At 41.6% G+C, this 26,061-nt stretch overlaps 1 protein-coding gene across 1 annotated transcript in view; it reads right to left on the bottom strand.

Moving 5' to 3' along the window:
- Nucleotides 1–1,897: 1,897 nt before the first annotated feature.
- CFTR (cystic fibrosis transmembrane conductance regulator) overlaps nt 1,898–26,061 on the bottom strand; it is a 151,760-nt gene continuing 127,596 nt past the window's right edge. Inside the window, exons 24-27 of the mRNA XM_014519940.2 lie at nt 14,143–14,232; nt 9,308–9,480; nt 5,624–5,729; nt 1,898–2,390 (exon numbers count right to left, since the gene is read on the bottom strand). Coding sequence (XP_014375426.1) covers nt 2,184–2,390; nt 5,624–5,729; nt 9,308–9,480; nt 14,143–14,232 — 576 coding nt within the window. The 3' untranslated portion in view covers nt 1,898–2,183. The remainder of the gene's footprint in view (nt 2,391–5,623; nt 5,730–9,307; nt 9,481–14,142; nt 14,233–26,061) is intronic.

Below are 26,061 nucleotides of genomic sequence, written 5' to 3'. Positions count from 1 at the left end.
GAATGATTATTTGTATACTCATCAGAGAAACAAATCTCCATTTTCAAAGCACTGAAAGTTATAGCACTGGTTAGAAGGGTCGTCAGGAGGCATTGACTCCAATTGCCCGCTCAAGGCAGGATCATCCCTGTTTAAGCCATACCAGACAAATGACTGTCTGACTGATGCTTAAAATCTTCTTTCACAACTACTAGGGACAATGCTCAAAACATCCAAAACCAAAAACAAACAAACAAACAAAAAACCTACCACCTTAACTTGCCACAGGTACAGGAGGGGAAGAGGGCACTGCCAATGCCCTGCTACTTCAAGGACAGGAAGTAGTAGTTATAATACACACAAGATATCCAAGGAAGAAGACTGTATCCTCTGCTGCAGAAGGGGGTAAAAATCCCCACAGTCCATACTGTTTCTAGAGCAGTGGTTCACAACCTGTTTAGATTTGAGGTGCCCCTCAGAAAATGCCAACTCTTAGCTTTTGCTTCTTTTTTGACTATGGAAAAATAATACAACAATTCTTCTGTTGCAAAGAGCTCAGAAACATCACATCAGGTCAGAAATGTTTGTGACACTCTGGATTCCTATTTGATGTCTGGGTCTATCTTGTGAATGATGCACAGGTGTTTGCACATGTAACAGTGCTAATATTGCATGGCACCCAGTGGCACCTTTAAAAGGATCTCACAGCACCCCAGGCTACTGCAGCACACTAATTGAGAATCACTGCTCTAGAGAAATATATACATTTAAATAAAGAAAAACAAACCGAGACAATGGAATTGTACACAAAATCTTAGTTTTATTGGCACACTGTACATAATGTTGTCTACTTTGGTAATAAATAGAATTTAAAAAAATCAAATGTATGCTGTTGTGGTAGGCAGTGTTCACTTAGTAGGAGCAACAACATTTCTGCTGTGTCTTCTACTGATTGCACCTATTACAGCTTGTTACATAGGCAGTGTGAGTTGAGAGGTTTTATTTAAAGAGAAACCTAACAAACACATCTGTATTACTAGAATGCAGTCACACACACCATAAAGGTAGCTTTTGGATGCTACTTGACATGCCTCTGGGACACGGTAATTTTTTCCAGTTCTATCATCAGGTGGGATAAAAAGAATACGGCTCAAATATAAAAAACCGCTTTTATACAAATATATATATTTTTGTAGTGCATAATCACTCTTAAAATACAGCACTCTTTTAATAAATGTTTTCAACAATATTAAAATAAATAAAACATTCTAGAGAAAAGTTCAGCTTCATAATAAAACTGCAAAACAGATGGGTATAAAACTGATGTCATTCTTAAAGTCTACTACAAAGTTTTTTTCTCTCCTTTTCATACAAAGTAGAATACAAGCAGGTCAAGGTGCCTGACCTAACATACAGACTGGCCTACCAGCGGGAGTCCTGCTGCTTATGCTAATATTCATGTGCCCAGGAATAAAGGTTTGCAGGGTTGGGCCAGACTCTCCTGGATTCCAACAGGAAATATTAACTCCCCCTGTCATCTTTCTTTAACTGCTGGGACTTGACGGATGTTGACCGACTCGCAGGCAAACATCATCTTTTCCTTCATTATCTCATGCATGCTTGCTGTGCACTGTTGTGAAAGGGCATTTCGCCTTTTCTGTGGTTTTGAAATACAGTAATCAGATGAAAAATGAGGAACAGGAAGTATTTGAAGTGCATTGCTGCTGGCTTTCTCTCCTCCTGGTTTCAGGAAGTAACCCCACAATCAGTTTACTACTTTGTGGTTAGTGTTTTGTACCCAAGTCTGATATGTTTTAACGTTCCCGTCTGCCACCTTTTTCTTCAGTGCCCATCCCCTCCCCCGAAACACAGGGAATAAAGGTTTTTAAAGTTTGCCTATATTGATCCAAACAGGTTCCTAACCCTTCCTATCATTGAGTGAGTACCAAAGTAAAGCAACTTTTCAAAGGCAGCATGGCTTACCGCAACAAGTGGTAAATCTTCAAGGGTATTTAATGCCTCACACACAATTTAACCTTTGGAGAGTAGCCATTTCCATATACCCTTGTAGACAGCTCCGTTTAATGCCTCCTGAAAGTTTGATCATGGGCTTGCCCCTGCAGTGTCCGCAGTGTTGGTCTCACTTTTCTCCACTTCAATTTCCCCAATATTTAATTTTTTAGAGGAAATGTTTCTAGTCCTCCTCACAGTCTGGTCTCTTGTACTTCTTCCTCTGTCTCTTCCTGCAAAGCAGTGATTTTGGGCCGAGATTTGCGCTTGCTTGAGTTTCTGCGATGTATAGGGAAGAGTTTAAGGCGATCAACATGGCTGATCACCTGTCTGAAGGAACTCTTTTCATTCAGCAGTTTCTGGATTGACTCATACTGCCTCACTTTATTGTCTTCTATTACCTAAGTAAACATTTGGATCAAACAGACGTGTATTAGTAGAGCTGATAAAAGTCCAGTTAACTAAGTAAGTACACTAACAGGATGGCAGCTGCTGATAGGATAGAGAATTACAGTAGGAAAAAAGCCAAAAGAGCTTTCTTTGTATGGTTCAGAATTTCAGATTGCTTTGGCTAACTTCCTATTACCAACAAGCGAAAGAGTTTTCAAATGATGGATGAGTAAATGTACCCATTGCTTATTTTTTTTAAATGTACTAAACCCTTTTCTTATGGCTCCTCTTCACCCCGACATGGCTCACATTAAACTCGCATTAAGGAAGGGGATTTTTAATGCACAGACATAAAAGAAAGGAACAGGAAGGCTGTCAGAAAGGCACCAAAGAGCAGGGCCTTTCCTCCTCAGACTCAGGGCAGCAAGGAGGAACTGCCCTTGCTGTGCCATTTAGGGGAATCTGTGTGTTGAAGAAAGTTTGCCTTTAGGTTTGGGGGGGGTGGTCTTTTTTTGTTTTGTTTTATTTTTTGTTTGGTTTCCTGGGGTACTTTGGACTTGGCTAAAGAAAGTGACAGCCCCTTTATGTCAGGACACAGTAGAAAATGACCTGCATGGAGCAATAAGTGCTTTAACGCAAAATGTCCTGACTTTCTGTCTCCTACAGCTGCATCCTGAGCTCCGCTCAGACCAAGCTGTTTCATGCTGCTTCCAAGGGTGGAAGCAGTTCAAAAGACTGGATTGTGCAGCAGGACAAGGTGAGAAACAGGCACTGCAGACACATGTCCAGAGCCCTGGCTCCTGGCAGTCATGTAGCAACATCAGAATCTGTGCTTTCATTTTGCTAAGGTTATGAGTGCTCTTGGTGACAAGGAAACCAAGCAAGAATGGAATAACTGAGTCTGCAGAGAACCGGAGACAAGTGGATTCAGAGGCACATGCAGTTCCATTCACTTCAATGGGGTATTAATTCTGAAACCAGGTGCTATGTTAAGGTTCTGCTAATATCTTTCCAACAAGATGCGCTGTCTGTGAGGTCCTTCCTGCCAGACTCCCAGATTGGCATCAGAAGAGGCACCTATGAAGACATGGCCAAGAAAACCAAGTCTTTCTTGCTCTGGAAAAGCCTGCCAGGTCATAGGAAGTGTTAGTCTAAAGATGGGAAGGCCTAGCTTGCCAAAAAAGGAATAGTAGTACATCCCCAACCCCTTCCAAAAGACCACTTAGACAGGCCCCTGCATTGTCACCCTAAAGACATGCACCCACAGTACAAGGCTGGGACAACCCCACTGTGGGAATGCATCTAGTGTCCTGAACCACTTGAATCTAGTCCTAGGAGCAGGTGTTTTTTTGTGAATAAGCATGGAGCTAGCTATGGTAGGGAGGAAGGGATGCATGGGCTAGGGAGATAAATTACACATCAACCAGTATAAGTGATCAGAAACCAATTCAAATCTAACACAACAGAAGTTCAGTGCACATAAACTGATTTCAAAATGGCTGAAACTGGTTTAAGATAAACTTGGATGGATGTAGTATCAGTCTTAACGGACTTAGGTTAAATCAGTTTATTGAACTTCTGTCCCAAATCCCCTCCAGATTCAAGTTAACTCATAGTCTCCTAGCATCCCAGGATGCTTTGCACCTCCTCCGTGAACCCCCTTCTCCCTGCAGGGGGGTGGACTAGCTTTGGCCCAAGTTGCCTGCTCCAGCCAAACAGGGAGGTGTGCTCTAGAGCCTCCCAGCTTCTGGCCTAGGCTACTGCAAGCAGGTGGTTGCATTTCTGGAATCCAAAGTGAATGTCTGTTCACTTGCTTATTGGTTCAATCTATGCATTTTAGATTAATTTGTGAAGATTGAATCAATTCAGCCTCACGTTTTTTGACTGTATGTACTTAGCCATGGAGTCTTGCACGGAAGGACTGACAGAAGTGAGACAAAAATGGGTATAAGGCAGGGGTGGCCAACCTGCGGCTCCGGAGCCACATGGGGGTCTTCAGAAGTTAATATATGTCTTCTTGAATCTTTGCACAAGCACATGGTAAATAGCTTCCATTGCCATTACATCACGTCGTAGGCTTGTGCAAAGATTCAAGGAGATGCATATTAACTTCTAAAGAGTTGCATGTGGCTCCAGAGCGGCAGATTGGCCACCCTTGGTATAAGGGAATGAAGTATGCGTAGAGCAGCTGGAGCAGGGTAGGGACATGCACCACATGTTATGTTGAAACTTAAAAGGCTTAAACAATTCTAGATTTAAAAATTTGAGCCTAAACTTTTCAGTGTGGATTAAAACTTGTCCAAATCTCAATATCCTACCTTCTTACCCCTCTCCATCTCCCTCCCCTCAGTTATATAGACTTGCTCTGTAATGAAAATATATTCAATGGAAAGGAATAAAGTGAAGGTTCGGAAAGAGATTGATGTTGGGTGGGGAACACATTGGCTAAAAGACTTCATTGCTTGCTTCCAGATATTCTCAATTTTTAATTACAGAGCTGTCAAACATTTGTAAAGAATGTAATGCTTTAGGGGTATTAGCTGGACTCCATTAAAAAAATACTTGTTAATTAAAATGTACAAACAGAAAGGGCCTTAAATGAATCAGACTCCATAATGGCCTGTGCAAATAAATCCATAAGTTCAGTAGACAGGACAACAGCAGCAGTTCAAAAGGGCATGCCTCATTTATTAAACATTCCACTTCAGTTTCAGATTATGCCTTTGTTACCTAAATGTATAGAAATGGAACTAAAAATGAGTAATGATTAAAGAATGCCAGCTCCATGCACCAGTAAGACATCTCAAAATAGTCTCACTCTGTGAGGGTTAATTACCAGTTATGTAATGAGAAACACCTATAGTGCCAGAATTTCTTTAATAAGTGATAGACAAAGATAGAACACAGAAAGGAAAGTTAAGGTTCTTTTTGGAAAGAAACAGCACATTTTAACCGTTGTAGGCAGGATACTTTCTCAGCAATTTTTAAGTTGCCCTTCTGCCTTCATGTCACCTTAGATTAATCAAAAACAAATGCACACATCAGTGATTTTGTTGCAGTAATGCACACTGTGAGGTCCATCTTCTGGGACATCCCGCCAACCAGTGTTCCAAGTGATCTACATGCAGTAGACTTACCTAATCCAACCATTAAAGGATTCTAAAATCCTTTTTAAAATCCTGTGCAAAGCATATGTGTCAATCACAAGAAAATCATATTATGCAAGATTACCAGAAACACTCACCAAAAATCGCTGGCACTCCAACATTGCTTCTAGTCTGTGTTCAGAGAGTATAACAGTGCAATTTGCAAATGCATGTTTAAGTATTTTCCTAATCACTTGGAAGGTTCTGAAAGGTAAACAATTAGTTGGCATTTAGAACATTGTGAACAAATTCCATTACGTACAAATGACACCTTTTATGAAGTGTATTATTTTTTAGTATTTAAACTACAAAATGGGACAGTTGCATGTACATATACAAGTGGAATTATGCTTCTTTAAAGTACCACAATTATTTCTATTACAACAAACTGCATCTGTAAAATTAAATGTTGCAACTAAGCTTAGTTGGCACCTTTTTATACTGCCTATAGCAAGGTACAATTTCTCTACTAAGCTATGCTATACAATCCTGTTGTTATGCTATATTCACCCACATCTCTGTTTTAGCTAGAAATTAGTTTAAATAGTTCAGATATTGCCAAAGGCAGCAGGTAAGCCTCTGGTGTTGACCACTGGATTAACAATAGAGTAGCTCATGCCATCTCCTAGTGCCATGCTCAGAAAGACTTTTGAGAACCGCATTATGACTAGATGTGGTGTTGTCACTGCCAATATTTATAAATTATGCAGCAGCACCTCACAACTCATAAGACTGACTTTTAAACATGGAAATTTAGTGTGTAAGTAAATTAACTTACTGGGGGTTATTCCCAGTCTTCTGGTTCTCAAGCTTCCATTCACATTTTCAGGCTTGTCTCCTCAGTTACAACAGCTAGAAACTTCCTTTATTTTTAAAATAGAAGTTGAAATTGCTACATACTTTCAGTACTCCAAGAGCTAGGGCTTTGGGAAACAAAACACTCACAGTAAAAGTATGAGACTGGCAAATCTGTAGTTGATGTCATTGATGGAGAAACTGCCCATCTAAATAGCCTTTGGATTAGTATTAATATTCGCCAAAAGTGATAAAGCCTTTCTTCACTCTTAATTTGTTTTAAACTAATATGAGAGATTGTTGTAATATCATTTGTACTATGCTGCCACTTTCCCATGTCAAATAAATGGTCGCAGGACAGCCCTATGCATAATGGAAAATTGGAATCAGAGTACAGTAAGCCAAATGAAATGCTAAAACAGTTAATTAAGGTAAAGCGTACGTAGAAAAGCAAAGAAAAGACTGATGGGGACCTCTTAAATGAACTTTTCTGTGCTTAAAATTACCTTATATTCTCTCTCAACCCTGCAGTTCTTGGAGTGATCCTTTACATAGTGAATATAGAAAGCTTATGCCAGCCTTGACTTTAATTAGTCAAATAAATCATTTTTATGACAAGTCTCTGGTAACTGGTCATATCAAGCCAATTTTACTGTCATATTTGCACTTCACTTCCTTTTACTTTTTTCCTTCAATCTTCATAAGGGTGGCCAATAAATCAACATATTTATGAAGCCCCACAAAAGAGATCCACCTTTCTGCTATGCCTCCATAACTTTTGCATTAAACACAATCCTATTATACATGAGTATAATACGGGACTTTAAAGCATCTAGGTCAGTGTTTCTCACCCTTTTTAGAGTTGAGGCACTCCTCATTAAAGTCAAGATACCCCTCAAAAAGTGTTCTTAGTTTTCACTCATGTTTTGACTATGGAAAAATTATAGAGCAAAGAACTCAGACCATCATAGGTCATAATGCTTTTAGTACTATGGATTTCTATTTGAAATCTGTAGGTTTATCTTGTGAATAATGTCTGCACACCTAACATGTTAGGTGTTAGTATTAACATTGCATGGCACCCCACAGCACCCTTGAAAGGATCTCAAGGCAACCCAGGGTACAGTGGCACCCTAGTTGAAAATCACTGATCTAGGAGTTGTCTGCTTGGAGACAGTGGTGGGTCTTGCTGGACAGGCCTGAGCATACCCTGCCTGACCAAATAAAGTCTGCTATAAAGTCAAAAGATCACCCATAAGACTGTTCCATTCTTGTCTCCAGAACCTACTCTCACACCCTAACTTCCTAACAGGTTTGAGAGAAACTGCTAAGACTAAGTCCAGAGTAGCATCGTGAGCAAAATTCCAGTTCAGGAACAGCTGAGTAGACTTGGGTGGGCAGGGTGTATTCAACTCCATCCCTCATGAGCACCATCATTGATGTGGTATAAATATGCCCCAAGACTGAGCCTAATCCAGGCAGCCCAAGTGCCAGAAGAGTTGCTAACATGCCAAATATCCATTAGAAGTTAGGGCATTTGCTGTGGAAGCAGGTGACCTGAATTCTAGGCCCTAATCAGCCAAGAGACTGCATACACTTAGATGTCTAGTAAATGGACTAGGATATGAACCAAACCATTTGCTCATGATTGAGTTGAGAGTCTACTTGGAACAACTGTATCACTGTTTCTGTTTACTACTATAGTTGACTATTGTCTTAATTTAGAATGAGATTCATGAAGACGCTTAAGTGGAATTTAGATACCTAAGTCCCATAGGATGATTCAAAGAAATCCTGACTAACATCTTAGGTGTCAAAAATCCTTTAGGTGCCTATGTTTTCACCAGAAAACCTTCTTATATTCCTGAAGTTCAACTATTATAGATGCCCAGAGGCACCAGTATCTTGACTGAGGATCCTATCATATGCCAAGGGTAGATCTGGATTCTCCTGATCTAACAGGTGTACCTAACACACAATGACAGTACCCGAGTTCATCATTCAGAAACATTTGAACTCAAAAACATTTCTGCAGATGGTGGTGGTCATCTATCATAGGAAACCTGGTGTCCAGAACATTTGCCCTAGAAGTTAGAATCCTGGGTTCTGATGCCTGCTTCCAGGACTGACTGCATACAAATTCTGCATTAAAGCGTCACTAGATAAAGCACACTAAGTGTGTTCAGAACAAAGACTGAAACCTGGATCTCCCCACTCTCAATTAAATGCCCTCTTCATTAGACTACAGAATAATACTCTTCAAGTTTACTGGGCCTCTGGCTTCCAGGTTCTGCAATAGCAGTAGGAGTAAAAATAATGATGATAATAATAATATGCTCCAGTGGACTGAGCACAGCACTACCAAGATTTAAAAATAAGCTGTAGTTTTAACCCTAGTTATAATGCTGACTTGTTTTGTGGCCTAGGTCAGTGATCCTGCACCAAAATCAAATGCCACAGATTTGATGGCACTGTAAGCACTTCCTATGTGTGGCATTTGGAGTGCATTTTGGAAGTACATGCATTTTTATTTATTAGAACTCATTTGTGACTTGAACCCATGCAAGGGAGTAAGGGGGACTAATCAGGCCTTGAGTCTGGCTGAGTTTGAGCATGTGCAGCTCCTTGCCTGTCTGTTCTCTCTTTGGAGCAGCAGGGCATAGATGGTGGGTATAAGAGTCACAAAATTTGGCTCCTCTTTCCATCCTTTCCATCCTCTGGTGAAAGAATTTGAGCCAACGCAGAGGAAGAAATCTTCTATTAGTACAGGTCAGCAATAAATCACTACTTTTCAGGAACAAAGAGGTGGCAAGAGAGAAACAAGAGCTGTGAAGCACAATGCCCTCCAGGACAGAATCCAAGGTAGTCCACCTTGTGTGCCATCTCCTGTCAGGATGGCCACTGAAGCACAGATCTGACTGTATGGCCTCCCAGATTTCCTGATTTCACACCACAATATAGAAATAGAAAGACTAAATAAAACTTACATGGGGTCCAAATGAGCACTTGGTTCATCAAGCAGCAGGATTTTAGCTTTACTGAGAACTGATCTGGCAAGACACATCAATTGCTTGTGCCCATGACTGAGGACAGAGCCACCATCCACAAGAACAAAATCAAGCTGGCCAGGAAATTGCTCTACTACAGACTTCAGTCCAACCTGCCAGAATAAAATTAAAGGATAAATCTATTTGAGAGAAACTGGAACTACAAACATTTAGATACAACAATCCACATTTAACCCTTATGCCTTTTTTTCCAAGGCTCAATATAAAATGTGTTCTGCTGAAATCAGCTGAAATGAGAATCCTCCTTTCAGAGTTACTCCATGCAAACAATCAAAAGACATGAAAGATCAATCTCTTCTTATCCAGAAAGAACATTTTGGTTTATTTCAGTACACAGTACATAAACCAAAGTTAAAGCTGTATGTTTATCAGACATAATGAGCTTTGGCACCTTGACCAATACATTTTCAGTTAGTTTACAGGAAAGTAATTTATTTGGTACTTCTGTTTGGTGGTGTTGTGCATCATCTGCAATGCTAAAGGGAGATGTTTCTGAAAGAAACCTTGACTCCTCAGTTACCAGGAAGAGGAAATTTCACATGCTGCATTACACTGGCAGAGAATATAACATAAGTCACCATGGCAGTTGTATCCATGGCTTTGAGACCACTTCCACAGACCTTATCTTTTGTCAGAAAGATGGGAACAGCAGCATATACGTCAAGAGCTTTACAATTTGTGCAGGGTTCATAATGTCACTATCTGCCCTTGGGCACTGAAAACTTACCTAGGTACAAATGTAAAACAAGTTGTCTTTGGATTGTAACAACATTGCATCAAAACAGAGTTCAAGAGGAACCAAAAAGGTTTCTGCTTACTTTATGAGATATTTTGGAATCCATATGCTTTCCCAGAATGACCAAACTTACTATGGTGTTTGGAGGGAATAATCATTCTCATCTAACCCTGACAAGAACTCTTCTTGTGAGTTGTACAAGCTGGTACTGGTAATGCACCTAACTGTGTTGCTACAAGATATGCAGCAACTTAGCTTACAATAAAGATGACAGAAGGCATAAAAAAGCATAAACTTGTTTTTCAAATCCCATTTGTTACTTGTAACCCATTTTCACTCTGCATCAAAAATATGGAATTCTTCCTACACATTTCCTTTTTACCTTTTAAAACAGGGACTCTATTACAATGGAATACTTCAGTGATATGTGGTAAAGGTTGGAAGAATTCCAGGTTGGTAGTCTTTAAACAGGAGTGCTATCTCAGTACAGGTCACTGCTTGTTCTTCTCTCTGCAGTTAATCACTTAGTATGCCTTTAATACAATTATGTAATGAACAGCTCCCAGAAAAGTTGGTTTACTTTTAAAACAATCTCTAAACTGCTCTGAGGTATAACCTATGCAGTCCTATTGACATAAGTGTGACTGGGAGCAAAATTTAGCCTAGGGAGCCTGTACAAAGCTGTAACATGCAGCTCTCTAAACCATTGTGGTGGTGCTACAATCAAGTATTCAAGTTTACTCACACCAGAGTTGAGGTGGAAGAAAATTAAACAGTGATACTGACTTCAGCAGTAGCTGCAAAATGCCTTTATTGAGCACTACACCATAAGCTAGAGGGGAACAGAATATTTAACAAGCTAAAAATTAACTTTCTTTTTGCTATCTTCTGAAGTTACACCAGCTCTTTGTAGCTTTCTCTGATTACTTAGATTTCAAGGGAGCATAAAGTCCATAACCCACTGAATCTTTCCCATTAAAAATATTGCAAAGTTTCTTTTTCTCACCAATGTGTTTTTCACACTTTTGAATATAAAACAATCAACTGAAAAACATAATATGTTATTGAAAGGACATGCCCAACTCTTAAACAATGCAGACTTTAAAACAGTATTTCTTCTTAGTGTTTTAAATAAGCCTTTAAAACCTCAGCTGTAGCTTACACCTAAAGAGAAAATTCTAAGTCAAATACATGAGTATTCAACTCTATGTTCAGGGGTGGACACCCTGATCCATGAGTTTCCCAGTCTAAGAGTCATGGCAAGCAGAGCATACATAAATCACTATTTTCTGACAGCTAGGGCTGGGTGAAGATTTTCTGCCAAATTTTAATCAACTGAAAATTTGTTTTTTAAACAAAATTAAAATTTCACAGAGGAAGTGCCCAGTTCCCTCAAAATAAAATTTAGCGAGGCAGCAACTGAACAAAGTTTACAGAAAATGGAGAAGAAGCTGCAAAGATGAAGGGAGGATGTAGAGGAGAGATATGCTGCTGGAGAGCAGTTTGTAAGGAGCTGTACCAATCCTTCAGTCATTTAGAGTACATCTATACCCCTTCCAACTATCCTAGAAACTGCTCATGTAAAAATATGTCCTATCCACCTGCTCCCACTCGGCACAAGCCAAATGATGAAAAAAAACATAATAGAGCTGTTCTTTGCGGCATTCTCAGGCTCTCATCATATGTTTATTGGAAAAGGCCCTGTGCCAGTCTAATGACTACATTTTTTTTCAGCCTTTGGTGCATACAAAGCAGCAGTGAGTGAGCAGGACCTGTTTTCCAGGTGACATGAGAGTCCATTGCAGTGTTGGAAGCAATACAGAAAGGCCCTTGGACAGCACAGTTCCAGCCATGGGAAAGCTTACTTCTATTTTTCTAGAAATAAAATGAAGCCCAAGGGGAGACAGGGACAAATTTGGTGAAAATTCATTTGAATTTGGGGCACTTTGGGATTAAGGCCCATGTTTATAACTTGGATGCACATTTAGGGACACAACTGGATGCAATTGGGACTAAGAGTTAAATGGAGCTCTTGGAAAGTTAACTGCAGAAGTTCATCCTTGAGGCTGCAGGTGGTATTGATTATCTCATCAAAATGCTCATGGAAGGGCTGGACTTCTCTTAGGGGGGAATCAAAGCCAATGTCAATTTTCCAATTCATCATTTATGTAAAAGAAGTGTCAAGTGCTACCAAAGCCAAAAGGTAACATTCCAGCCACTCCACAAAAGAGTAAATCATGACACTGTATCTTGGGATTTTCTTAAATAAAATATCCCACTGATTCTTCCCCTCTACACCCACATCCATGGGACACCATGGTTTATTAATCCCACCCCAGAATGCATCTATGCATCCTTCTGTGGCATAGATGGCATGTAAGTATGACTGTGATGTTACAAAACACTGTAGCCTGCCTAAGTTAACTCTTGTTCATTAACAAGAGCCAGGGAATATCAATGACTGGGAAACATTTCTGAAGAACATGATTTAAAGTTTCCTCTCTTGGATGTCCTCAAAGTAGCCTAGACATGTATTAACTGTGGTTTTCACTTCAATTTACAGTTTACCTTTAAAGATTCTGTCTTAAATTGTGCCTTCTGGTGACCTTTTGATATAAGCAGCCAAACATCAGAGGGATAAAACGTGAAATTATTTCTCTAAACTAACTGCCTCTATGCGTTTCGTGCTGGGTCATCCAGCAGTCACATCCTGAAACTTCACCTATGCTAAATCATACATCAAAGCACTCAGATTGTGCTTTATGCAAATTTTATTAATATTTTCCTCTACTGACCTCTGCCAAAAGCATCTTTTTATCGGATAATAAAGAAGCATGGGCAAAATACTCTCCTTCCTCAGCATTCTTGTTTCCAAGGCGCTGTATAAATGTAACATGATGCAACCATTTGAGCTACATTTTATTAATATTTGCTGAGTCAAATGTCACACATTATCAGGTACACATTATCAGGTACACCTATAAATACTCTGAACTGCTTTGAGTGTCTGGATTTCAGAGGACTGAGAGGAAAACAAGTGAGGCTTGGATTATAATAAGAAAGATGTAGAACGTAAGTGGATGAAAAGTCACAGATCCATTTAGATACCCAGGAATAGAACTGATCTTTGAAGCTCAAGCCCTTGAGCACAAACAATTTATACATTCATGCCACCTGCTTTTCTACAGTGGGAGCAGCCAACCTGCAGCATGGGTACTACAAGTGGCATGGGCAGCCTGTGTATGTGGCGTGCAGCAGACTGGGCAGGGAACAGGCAGCACAGTGGCAGGACAGGCAACAGAAAGCAGAGCATCAGATTGGGCAGGAAGCAGAAAGCATAGCAGCAGCTTGGACAAAGAGCTGAAAGCTCCTTCTGAGTAGAAAATCAAGTAGGGGAAAGGGATCAGAGTGACACTCGGGGAGGACACAGGGCTAATTTGTGGCATGCTTGCCAAAAAGGTCAGTCCCTATTGTTCTCGAGTGTGTGGTCACTGGATCTGACGTGTGTCCATACACCTTCCATTCAATGCTGAAACCCCAATTTACACAGAATATGAATGGACCTTGACATGTCAATAAACTGCACACAACAATTCAATGCTAAGAACTTCAAAGATTGATAGCAGGCCTTTGCCTGATGCTGTTAAGTGATTTGCTTCAGGAGCAAGAAGGAAAACCCATTATATATATTTCTTAATAACTCTCCAAACAGGCAGGCAGTGAAAGAACAGTTATGAGAACCTAAAAATGTATGTAACTGTCTTATTAATGATTACCAAGCAGAAGTGCCCCATATCTGCCTTTGTTACCTATAACTGCTTATATTGCACATGTCCTATTTAGACTGTACACTCTTCTGGACAGGGATAATGTTTCAGATGTGAGTCAATATAAAATAATTATTTTTTAAATTATTGACCCAAATTGTTCCTAAGTCCCTTACTGTAACTTCCTGGATCATATTGGAATTAGTAAAATAGTGTTTATGAACATCATAAATAATATTGAATAGCTTTACCTCATCTGCAACTTTCCATATTTCTTCATCAGTCCATTGTCCATAAGGATCCAAGTTTTTCCGAAATGACCCAGAAAATATAAACACTTTCTGCGGGAGTACCAAAAAATAAAAACAAAAGCCACATTTTAAAACTTACAAAATCAGAATATCCCCTTGCAAACAACAAGAAGAATTACTTGAAACAGTTTTGGTTAATCAGTTTTCCTCAGATAATGTCATTTCATAGATTCATAGATTCATAGATATTAGGGTCGGAAGGGACCTCAATAGATCATTGAGTCTGACCCCCTGCATAGGCAGGAAAGAGTGCTGGGTCTAGATGATATGTCAAAGCCACAGTTCGTCCGTTCCAACACTCCAGGTGACATCACATTGTGCAAGGTGAGGAAAGAGAAAGAAACAGCCGGTCGCGCATTTGTGTAGTGTTGTAACACACAGTTGCTGCCATCGCCTGAACTGGGCACCTGTCCCTGGCCCACTGGAAAAAAAATTGCCGGTCTGCCACATCAGATAGTTTGAGAAGCATTGGTTTACAACATATCATATCCTTTGTGTAGCTAAGAGAACCCCTTTAAAAAAAAGAAATTGCTTTAATTGAAGTGAGATAGTGAGATAGATGGAAATATTTTTCTTAAACAAGGATCTGCTAGATTCAATATGCCAACAGCACTCAGTCAAACCCCACATGAGCAAGGTTTGGATTATTTCTGTTTCCTTTGAATATTCTTCAAACGTAACTCTGAAATTTACCCCCAAAAGTGTCAAAACATGAACTTGGTACCCCAGCTTGTCATTAATGTCACTATTGCTTCTTAATAATTTACTGCACAAATTAATGTGCTACATGTTTTTAAGACCTCAAATATCTAGAAGTAGGCAAAAAAGGTCAAATATGCAACAGATTTCTGATTTGGACTAAAGTGAAATATTTCACAAAGTATTTTACATTTTGACAACTTTATTTTGAAATACTCTAGTAAAAATGTTTTTTAAAAAATCAACACATCACATTTCTGATGTATAGAAGGAATCATTTGTATATTGAAATATCTGTTGTGAAGTTTATTTGATATAAATAGCAGGTAAAAACACAAAAAAAGGCTCTGACTGACCCTAAAGGATTTTTTTCAGAATGTCATTTGCAAACAACTATAACAATACATATTTGCTATTTGTCTCAATTAATGGGAGGGAAAAATCAAAATCTTTAATTTTTTTTGTGGACAGAAAATTAGTTTTGCCACCAGCTATAGTGAAAAGTCATATATGTTTCATAGTGTTTCCATGTTTCCCCACATTCCAATCTAGTACCACTACACTTCTGTTTAGTTCCATTGATACTGTGCATATAGCACAATCAGAACGTAATCATTAATCCATTAATTCAGGAGTTCTGCTCGCTCTGTTATGGTATATGCCTGTGTGCCTATCTCTGGAGGGAAAGGATTTCACTTCTTAAAACTGAGACTGAGCCTTCTCCCACTGAAGTCTGTTAGACTTTTCTATCTTTAGTGTGGGCAAAAACAATTCCCTCTGTTACTTTTACAGGTGTAAAAGGACAACTCTCAGTTATACGCATTATCTAGACTGGAAAGTGATGACACAGCCAAAATTAAATATTTGTTTAATCTCTCTACTTAGAAAGTTGTGAAAGGTTCTTACAGAAATGAGGGACCGTTCTTCAAATGACACAAAGATCACACATGAAACTAAAGTGAAACCTGCTGACTGTGTCTACATGAGACGCTGACTGCACAGTAGCTCGTTACTACTACACAGTAGCATTGCATGGCACGAAGCATGACACCACACTACTGCACAGTAGTAATGAGCTATTGCACAGTCAGCATCACCTAAAAGCTGTTCGGCGACGCTACTGCATAGTAATTTTGGTTACTGCGCAGCCATTTAGTACTCGTTTATACTGCGTATATACTTGTTTGTACAAGTACTAAATGACGGTGTAGTAACAACTGAGCAGTCAGCATCTCATGCAGATGCAGCTACTGTGTCATTAAATAAAATTGCTGTTACAGCAGGTAGAATTCATTCTCAAAGAATGACAGTATCCTAGTGGGAAGTGCTATAATTTCAGTTTTCCTTCCTCTGTGTGTACTGAACAAATATTACTTGTGGGGAAAGATGTGAGCAAGATATTTTCTTTTCTAAGTGCCTTTCAACTTTATAAAGAAAATATTGGCTTAAAGAAAATGTAGTTTGAAATGATTTACAGCCATTTAATATCTTGCTGAAATACACTTCGAGGCTTACCACATATTTTAATTCTTCCGGAGGAGACTGAAAGCACTAGCAAAAACTGGGTATTGATGAGGGAGTACACCTGAGACAAGTATTAGTCCACATAGGTTAGCCACACTATCATGGCCCTGACATGACCCAACCTGAAGATATTTAGTCAGATTCCTGAGTGGTTTCAAACATTGTTACTCCACCACAAATGTGTTATTATTTTCTCCTATAAAAGAATGAAGAGCACCATTCAAGACACCAGAGACAAGCTTGTGATCTTACTATGATCTCTTTCAAATTGCTTAATTCCAGTGTGATTTGGATACTGGAGCTGATGGTCTTTAACAAAAACAACAGTGCTCTACTGTAGCACAGAAATGTATTTGAGTAGCTTTAACAGGTATTGGTACATAGATGAAGCATTTATTCCATTCAACAATAAAATGTCCATTAGTGACGTATGGTATAATCTTTTTCCACTGGTTCCTCAAAATTAATTAAATTGGAAACATCCTTGCATCAGATTAGATTCTTACAACTACAGGGTGTGGCAGAACTAATACCACTGAGGGATGGTGTCAGGTCTGGTTTTGTTTACACTTCATTCACCATACATCTAACTAATGAAATAGCTATTTTAATCCTCAAGTGGTGAAGAAAAATTAACTGAACAAACCAGTTTTTAGAAAAGAAAAGGGCAGATTCATAACACCTAACTTCCAAAGTGCCACCTGCAAAAACACCAAGTACTCTATCTTCTTCCCTGAAACTGTTGCTATTCCTAATAATGGTGCTTACAAGTAGGACATTAAAATTAAGCCACTTAAAAATAGTATTTGTTTCCCAAATGAAGTGTGTTGCTGTCCTGAATTCTGGTGCTTTCCTGTGCAATTCAGCCAGGCATTCCTTTCTTTATAGATTCCTGAGCTCTACACAGGTCTCACTTGCATAAAGGTCATCTCTCAGTCACACCTGCAGCTTAGAGTCCAATTAGAAAGAATCAAGAAATGCTAAAAATGATTGTAAACATTGGACATTTAAAATTAATCAAATATGCAGAACACAGAAATGTCTTTATTGGTTTTGAAGGCTAAAGGAAAAGAAATGGGAACAGGAAAAGCAGTCTGTCTCAGAGAACTGATAAGGAGTATGGAGCCTCTTGCACTGTGGTCACTAATTCAAATTCACCTCAGATGAACAATGAAAAGATGATAACATGATCCATAGTTTCTCAGAATGGGTATCCTATCACAGAGACTATCCAGATAAATGAATGTGGCAACTTTTACCCTCAAATTTTGTAAACAAAATGCCTTTGCAAAGCATAGCAGAGAATATTGCTGTCAAAGGCTGTGGTTACAGGTCACCTTTAAAACATTTTAAATCTGGGGAATGTTATCCCATCAAAGTTAAAACAGTTTCAGAGCACTCACAGGTTGAGGCTATTTCAGACCTGCACAACTGTGACTTGTCACTAGAGAGCTCAGTGAGCAGGGGTGTGGAGACAGGAGCCGCACTCTACTCCTCCTCTGGGGAGAGAGGAGGGAGAGGGTGGCATGTAGCTCAGAGGCAGAGAAACCGCAACCACACAGTGCATACAGAAATTGCTTTTTTCACCATGTAAAGTGTTTTATTACCGTGAATTAACAGAAATGCATGGCTTTACAGCACTTTAAAAATGGGTATAGCACTTTGAATTAACCCTCGTTAAAACTTGCTGGTCTAATAAAAGACATCATCTCTACTATGAGTCCCAATTGCCTTTTCCTCTAGACCAATATGGCTACAGCCTGGATTCCTGACACTTGTTAAATGAAATATTAAATTTGAAGAGCTGTATTTTACAATACTTTAGCAATCTACAGTACTTCTGACCAATAGATAAGCCCCAGGAGGTTGTGAAGAGCCCCCTGCCTCCTAGCCTGGAAAAAGCAGGGAGGCTCAGAGTGCTCCTTCACCCCACCAAACACTGCACTTCTGTCACATTTATGAGTGCTGTAACTTTATAGTGCTATAAAAAGTGTTTTGAATTACAGCAATGTAAAACATTCATGGAGCATTTCTGTACACACCTCACCATGTTGCTTCTCTCAAAACCAACAACCATTCTTCAACCAGGGATACTCCACATCAAGAGCATAAAGGGAGCACGCTTGTCAGAATCCCTACTGCATTTCTCTCCAAGGCATCCCATGTGCTGATGCCCCCCTGTCACCTGTTTAAAGACCACTGCAGTATATTTTTCTGCTGAGGTTATTCTGGCTCCTTGCCTGCTACATGTTGGTTCTCTGCTTCCAGTCCCAGATCTTGGCTGCCCCTGCCAGTCTGTGACTTTGCTATTAGGTCTCAGGATGCTGCCTCTAGCTTCCTGCCCCTGTTCTCATGCTGAGACTTTATCTCTCCTCTGTATCTTATCCTTTCTGACTACAGCATAATCTTTCCTTTTCTTTGACTCTAAGGATGTACAGCATGGCCTCCTGAGGTGAAGGGGGCAGGGAGGGGGTTTATTCCGCTCTCTGTCCCCTCTCCCACTAGGGGACTGCAGCCAGGGTCTGCCAGCTTTGACCGTCAACCTCTGCTACTTGCCTCAGGCCAGGCAGACCTGGCTGGGGTCCCCCAGGGGGTGAGAGGAGGGAGAGGGGAATAAACCCTTGCCCCCTTCACCTCAGGGGACCATGCTGGCTGGCATCTGGCCATGCTCCTACCACTAAAGCAGCAAGCAGGAAGGACCCTGACAGGCGTCCTGGGAAGAGCAAGCCTCTTCCTGGTGGGGGGGCTTCACTGCTGGCAGGAGCAGGGTGGGCAGAGCTGCCACAGCCTGCATGGGGCAAGCAGTGGAGGTGGGGCTCCAAGGGCTAAGCCAAATTTTGGGGTGACCATAGCCCCACAAAGACCCTCTAGTATTGCTGCTGCTCACACCATGTAGGCTGCAGCAGCTCTGCCCACCCCACTCCTGCCCACAGCACAGCCCCCTCACCAGGAAGAGGCTTACGCTCCCTGGGACAACATGAGAGGGGCTGCTGCCCCTGGCAGGATTCCCACTGCCTTCCCCCCGCAAAACCTGGCTGCAGTTCCCCAGTGGGAGAGAGGAAAGAGCGGGGCAATAAACCCCCTCCCTGCCCTCTTTCCTTCAGGGGGCCATGCCAAACCAGTATCTGGCAATGCCCCTGCCCCTGCCCCTGCTCCGGCTAGAGAGCAGAAGGGTGGGGCCAGCCCTGCTCTCTGGAGCAGACAGCCCAGCCCAGCCCAGGGCTGCAGAGCATGCTGGGATGCTGGGCGGACTGTGATTTAACTTAAACCAGGAAGGGGTCTGGGACAGAATAAACCAGTTTGACCTCAATCAGTTAAATCTGATACTACATTCAACCAGGTTTATCTTAAACCAGTCTCAGACATTTTGGCTAGGGACAGACATTACACATAAACTGGTTTAAGTGATCAGAAACTGGTTTAAACCTATAAAGGAACAGATTTTCAGTGCACATAAACCAGTTTGAAAATGGCTGAAACCTCTTTGAGATAAACCTGGTTGAATGTAGCATCAGACTCAACTGATTTGAGTCAAACCCGTTTATGCAATGTCTGTCCCAGACCCCTTGATGGTTTAAGTTAAATCAGACACCTACAGCATCCTGGCATGCTCTCTGGGCTGGGCTCTCTGCTCCACAGCAGGGCTGGCCTGTCCCCCCTGCTTCCTGGCTGGAGCTCGACTCCAGGCATCCCTGCTCCCTGCCTCCTCTCCCCATCCCTTCTTTTTTACAGACACCTTTCAGCATTATCTAGCAGACCACGTGCTAGCTATGGTCCATGCTATGGGAGAATCAACAGGTAGCTGGTAATGTCCCTCTGTTGTTTTCGTAATAAGGTGATAAACACTGAGTTAGGGGTGATAAACACTGTTATGAATTACCTGCTGGGCTGGTCAGAAGGGGGAAACCCCTCCTTAACCAAAGTGTCCTTCCAGGGCCTGGCCACATACACCCTCAGCTCAGCATTGTACAAGGGAAGGGAGGGCTGCTCTAGGATGCCCCCACCCACCTTCTAGCCTGAGCCACTGCAGGTATGTGCCTGCATGTCTGAGATGTCTGTGCAGTTACAAAGTGATTTAGCCTAGCCAGGTTAGACTAACCTGCAAAGATTGAATCAATTCAGGCTCATGCTCAGACTTTTTGAATGTCTGTCCCTAGCCTTTGAAACTGGTTTATGTGTACTGAGCTTCTGTTCTGTTACACATTTAAACCAGTTTCTGATCACTTAAACTAGTTTATGTGTAACTTCTGTCCCTAGCCTTACACATGCAGTTAGTTACCATATACATGACTGCTGTCACTATGGTCAGAAATGCAGGCTTCCATGTTTAACAGAAATAATTCATTCAGAAAGTGTGAATGAAATTTCAGTCAACCATGTTTTGTTGAAAAACACAGGTTCTGACAAAACTTTCTCTCAGCAGAATTAGAGAAAGAGACATGAACATGGTGATGAAAGCACTGGCCTGAGATGTAGAAGATGGCAGTTTCAAATCCCTGCCCTGCTTAATTCAGTGTAGTTTTTTCTCCCACCTCAGTCGGAGGTCAGCCCTGCACTCCCTCTTATTCTCTTTCGTGACTGAAATAGAAACAATTTTTGCAAGTTGCAGCAAAACAGAATTGTTGTCCTCCAGTGAGCTCTGCTCCTCCTCAGCTTTATTCCCAGATATGCTGCTGCAATACCTGGCAAGCCTTCCCACATATACTGAGGTTCCAGGCTCAGTGAAGAGAAGGCAACAACATTAATGGAATTAGAAAATGACTATCCATACATGGTGGTCCGGCAAACAGTAAAGACAGTTGAATTTCATTTTCCTTCCTCTTTCAGTTGCAGTCAGCTTATGGCAACAAGAGCAATGACATTGTTAGTGTGAAAAACCACAGTTCCATCTGACAGCAAATGCAGAGGTTTAGATGTCCCAGTCTCATCAGCAGCTTTTAATGCTTTTCTCAGTATTAAAATATTTTCAACAGAGAAATGGAACACAAGAGTGCTGGAAAATGCAGCTGCAAGTCCTTCTGGGCCAGTCCTGAAAGGTGCTGAGCAAGTCTTAAAGGTGCGAGTTGCTGTCATCTCCCATGAAGCCCCCCTTCAAGCCAAAGGTCCTAAGCATCTTGCAAGATTGAATCCTCAGAGCAGAAAACGATCTATATGCTGCTCCCAATCAGCATGTGGAACTTTTATTGATCTCCACAGGTGTTCTGCACATGGATCAAGGGCAACAGATGGCCCAGTATATGGTAAAGCACTTTCCTTGATCCCCTGCAGGATTTCAAACTCTGCAATGCCCTCACTGTAAGATTGATGGGGAATTGTGCTTTCCATCTGTCTGTATTTTACAGAAACAGCCTGGAGGGTGCATAACAGGCATGCCTATGAGCTCTGAGAAAAAAAGCCTCAGAGAATAAAATGAGAAGCACTGAACAACGTAGGCAGACTGCTGAAAAGTGAAAGCACCAAGTGAGCTGGAAGCTGAGAAATGTCATTCTTCTTACATAACTCCCATACAGTTGAGCTGGGAGGGGGAGAAAGTATCATCACTTTTTATTAGCTAGCAGACTCACAAAGTATATAAAACTTACTCTCCATCACATGCCTGCAACTTTTAATATATATTGGACACTTGCATCTAGAAAACATTATGTAATGTGTCAAGCTGATCATATGCCTATAGTGGAGCATTGCTGTAATTCCTGATGGGATCAAGGCAATGCCACAATTACTACATTCTTCTGACGTAATAATGCCATTCCCTTGCTTAGGCCTCTTACTTCATAGGACCATAGGATGACGGGAAACAGGTCTGCAGGGTCCATGAGGCCATCTAGCCAGGTCCATGCTCAAAGCAGGATCATCCTTTATTAAACCATCCCAGTCAAGTATCTATTTAACCTGCCCCTGAAAATTTCCAGGGATAGAGATTCCACAACCTCTCTAGGTAGTCCATTCCAAAGCCTGACCACCCTCATAGTCAGAGCTCTATTTTACTTTCTTCTATTTAATTTTATTTTAATGAAAATAGTCTCTAATTCCACAATTTGCCTTCTGAGACTAGCTGGCCCATTCTTCTGTGGGCTATTTCCTAATTTAACTTTATCAATTTATTTGCCATACAACCTGTATGATGACAGTTCATGATATAGCTCTATTTAATTGAAACTAGATGTGGTTGCCTCTCCCTCACTGGTTGCCAATGCCTGTATATGTTGTGAAGCAACAGTTGCTACAGAAACACCAACAGGACCATCCAGAATAAGCAGGTAGCAGTGGGTGTTGGCAGACTCTGATCAGACACCTGACCACCTGGTATCTCAAGTTATTTATTTATGTTAATTTTTTGAAAATGATTAGAGGTCTAGCCAGCCAGTAACTAAGGAGGGATAGATAGAAACTTCTGTTCTACACAGGCTGTGAGGAGCTGTACTTCTAAAAGGCTCATGTTATATAATTTACCAGTCCATATTGCATAACGCAGGGGTAGCTAGAATTGAGACACTTAATGAGACAGATCTCTGCCACACACCCAGTCTGAGCATGATTCCAAAACACTGCACAGGCCATCACAAAACTGTCCACTGAAAGGTTTCTTTCAGCCTCCTCTTCAGCATCTACTAGAGGCCACTAGGACGCTAGAGGGATGAGTTGTATAAACTACAGCTGTTCAACTGGTGGTCCACAGGCCACATGCTGCTTGCAACGGGCCAATCTGCAGCTCAGGCTCCCACCTGGCTGACACTTCCTCCACTGCTCTGGCCACAGCAGCAGCCAGAGTCCCTGGGCCTTCTCCAGCTTCTACTTCCTGTGTCTGCCCCAGAGGACGGCACAGTGAATCACTACGTGGTGCAGCCTGTGGTGCTGGGGGAGCCCACTGTGCAGCGCAGCAGGGAGCCCATGTGGTGTGCAGCCTGCACTGTTGCAGCCCCTGGCTGCTTAAAAGTTGAACAACCCTGGTATAAGCCACTACAAAAACCCTGAAGGAACGGGCAAATAGGTGTACCACTTAGCAAAGCTGGCCTTCAGGCATAAAACTGTATTTCAAAAAGTGGCAAACTCTGGTGAGGAAGACTGGAGGGAGGGCAAGGGAAGTTGTCATATATTAATCAGCATTTAAAAAAAAACAAAAAACCTCTCAGGCCTTTCATATCTATATACTGTAGAAAGTCCTCTCCCAGGACTTTGACTCAGTGTGTTATTATGGGCTGGACTCCAGAAAGGGTATAAACAACCTTTTTTTCTAGTCTGAAAGTGCAGGCGAAGGATAGAGAACAAAAAGCTCTCTTTGTTCCAATGGGGGAAAAGGCTGTGTGATGCACGTGATTTTTCTTCCCTGGTGGGGAGGGTGCTGGTGAGGACTTCATTTCATTTTGTAGGTAGGAACTTATGAGGCATAATGTGCAGTTTCTTGGCAGGTGTTTAGTGAGTGATCATGACACTTGAGAACAGGAGATACAAATGCACACACAGACATGGCAGGAGCCTGGCAGACAGGCCCATACCACTGAAAAGTTTAACAAGCGAAAAATGATTCTTTTGTCACTGCTTCTTTTTAAATGTACATATTTAAAGGCCTTTACAACAATGACTAGCTGAAGCCCATGCATCCAGCCAGTGGAAAGATAGATTATACAACTCACGTCATTCTAGCTTTTTTCATTTGGCTGACCAACTGATTTTACCATGGGTGCTTCTATCCAGTATGTGGCTACTGGCAACTATGGGCTTTTATTAATAATACCTTGCCCTCTAATTACTAGCATCACTGAGGCTATTTATTATGCAGTGTGCCTGCCTTCACTATTATCTTGCTTCCTACCTCTGTGCTTCCTTTTCTATCCCTTAGTCTCATCATAATCCTCAACTGCCTGCTCCCTGGGGCAGGGACTGTTTGTTTTTACTTGTTTATATAATATCTAGCATAATGAAGCCCTGATAGTTGAGTGGAGTCTTTCTGTGCTGCCCCAATGTACAAATCAGATAATAATAAGCCCTGCCATCTGCAGATCTTATGCAGATTTTGTAGAGGTGTACGTGAAACAGTGGAACACAGTTACCCAAGGCTATACAACTGAAGCACCATCAGAGTATGTTTCAGTACTCTAATTATGGAGATGTTGGAATTGGCAGCTTTTTGGGGAGGGTGGGGAAGGGAGAGGGGAGGAAAATGCATAAAATAAACTGCCACCTACTTGGTCTCGACTTGTTACTTCAGTTCCCTGACTTCTTCATATATCTGTTGCCAATTTCAATATGCTGCCTCAGGCTCCATTTATCTATTTGTTATTTGCATACCTTTTGATCAACAGCTTGCTCCTCTGGGAGCATATGAACACAGTTCCTCTGGTTGGCATTCAGCTCTCTACTCAGCCCACACACTCCCTTCCACCAGGAAGGGCAATTGGAAGTGGAAGACAGACATCTTGCTGTGCTTAAACACCATACAGGAGCAATGGGGGAAAAGGGCTTTGAGCAATGGAGTTGATGACAGCAGTAGAGAGTATGACAGAAAGCAAGCTGGGGAGAGAGGAAACCATAGGGAAGAGAGAGGGACAAAGAGGAACTCTTTGCTTTGGAAAAGGTTTGACAATATTAAGTAAGCCTTCCCAGTAGAGATGTAGCTTAACTCAACAGAATAACCCTTCTGTTTGGTAGCTGATCCTGACACCCAGACTAAAAAACTTGTATCAGCAGAAGGACCCTCTCTGCTACAACAACTCCATCTACTCTAGAGCCCTGGGATCCAAGCTAGTTAGATTTTGTTCATGATGCAAGCCAACACAGCTCTGCTGATGAAACTGAGGTGTAGATTTGACAAGCAATAATGAACATTTACCAGAAATGAGAGGGAGACAGTAAAGGAATCAGCTTGCCAGAGGGCAGCTTTTCAGCAGTATTCAAGATCAGTGAGTAGGGCATGACCAACCAAAACATCAGCAAAGCTGAGGCAGAAAAAGGAACCTGAATATGGTTCCCTTCTAGACAAGGTTTAGTAGTTCCAGAGGCAGATCAGGACACTTCTGCATCCTGGGCAGCAGTGGCATGCATGGGACAGCATCACTGACTTAGCTGGTGGCAACGGCAGGGCAGGAGCATGGCAGCTGCTGTTTTTGTGCCCCTCGCCATCTTGGTGCCCAGGACTGATGCCACATTCACCACCCCCACTTAACTATGCTACTGTGGGAGGGAAAGGATCCACAACACTGCCTGGCTAAAGGGTGGCTGGTATCATCTGGAGGTAAGGGAGGAGCTGTAGGGGATGGTCAGGAGGCTCCTGGTCCTGGGCATGACCTAAAACTGCACCCTGCTGGGAGTGGGTGGCCTGGTGGGGCTCTCAGTGGCAGAGGAGTCCCCAGGAAATGCCAGGCCAGTTACCACCCCGGTGAAAGGTGGGTCAGGGCACCTTAACCACTAGGCATCGCAACCGGGTGGGTTACCCCCTTAGTAGGGTCTAGAAGGTGGACCCCAGAGAGAGACTTGGGCCATAGACTCTTAACCTGTCTTGACATCCCCTGACTGGTCCAAGCAACAACAACATTTCATAATTAGTTAAAGGCCGCAGTCTGTGCCTCCATTTTGTTTTTACACAATCAAAGCCACTTTCTCACCAACTGAGCCTCTGAGATATTTTGACTCCAAAAT

Source organism: Alligator sinensis, unplaced genomic scaffold (assembly GCF_000455745.1).
Source record: "Alligator sinensis unplaced genomic scaffold, ASM45574v1 scaffold65_2, whole genome shotgun sequence".
NCBI classification, from domain to species: Eukaryota; Metazoa; Chordata; order Crocodylia; family Alligatoridae; genus Alligator; species Alligator sinensis.
This window is presented reverse-complemented; position numbering and strand designations above follow the sequence as displayed.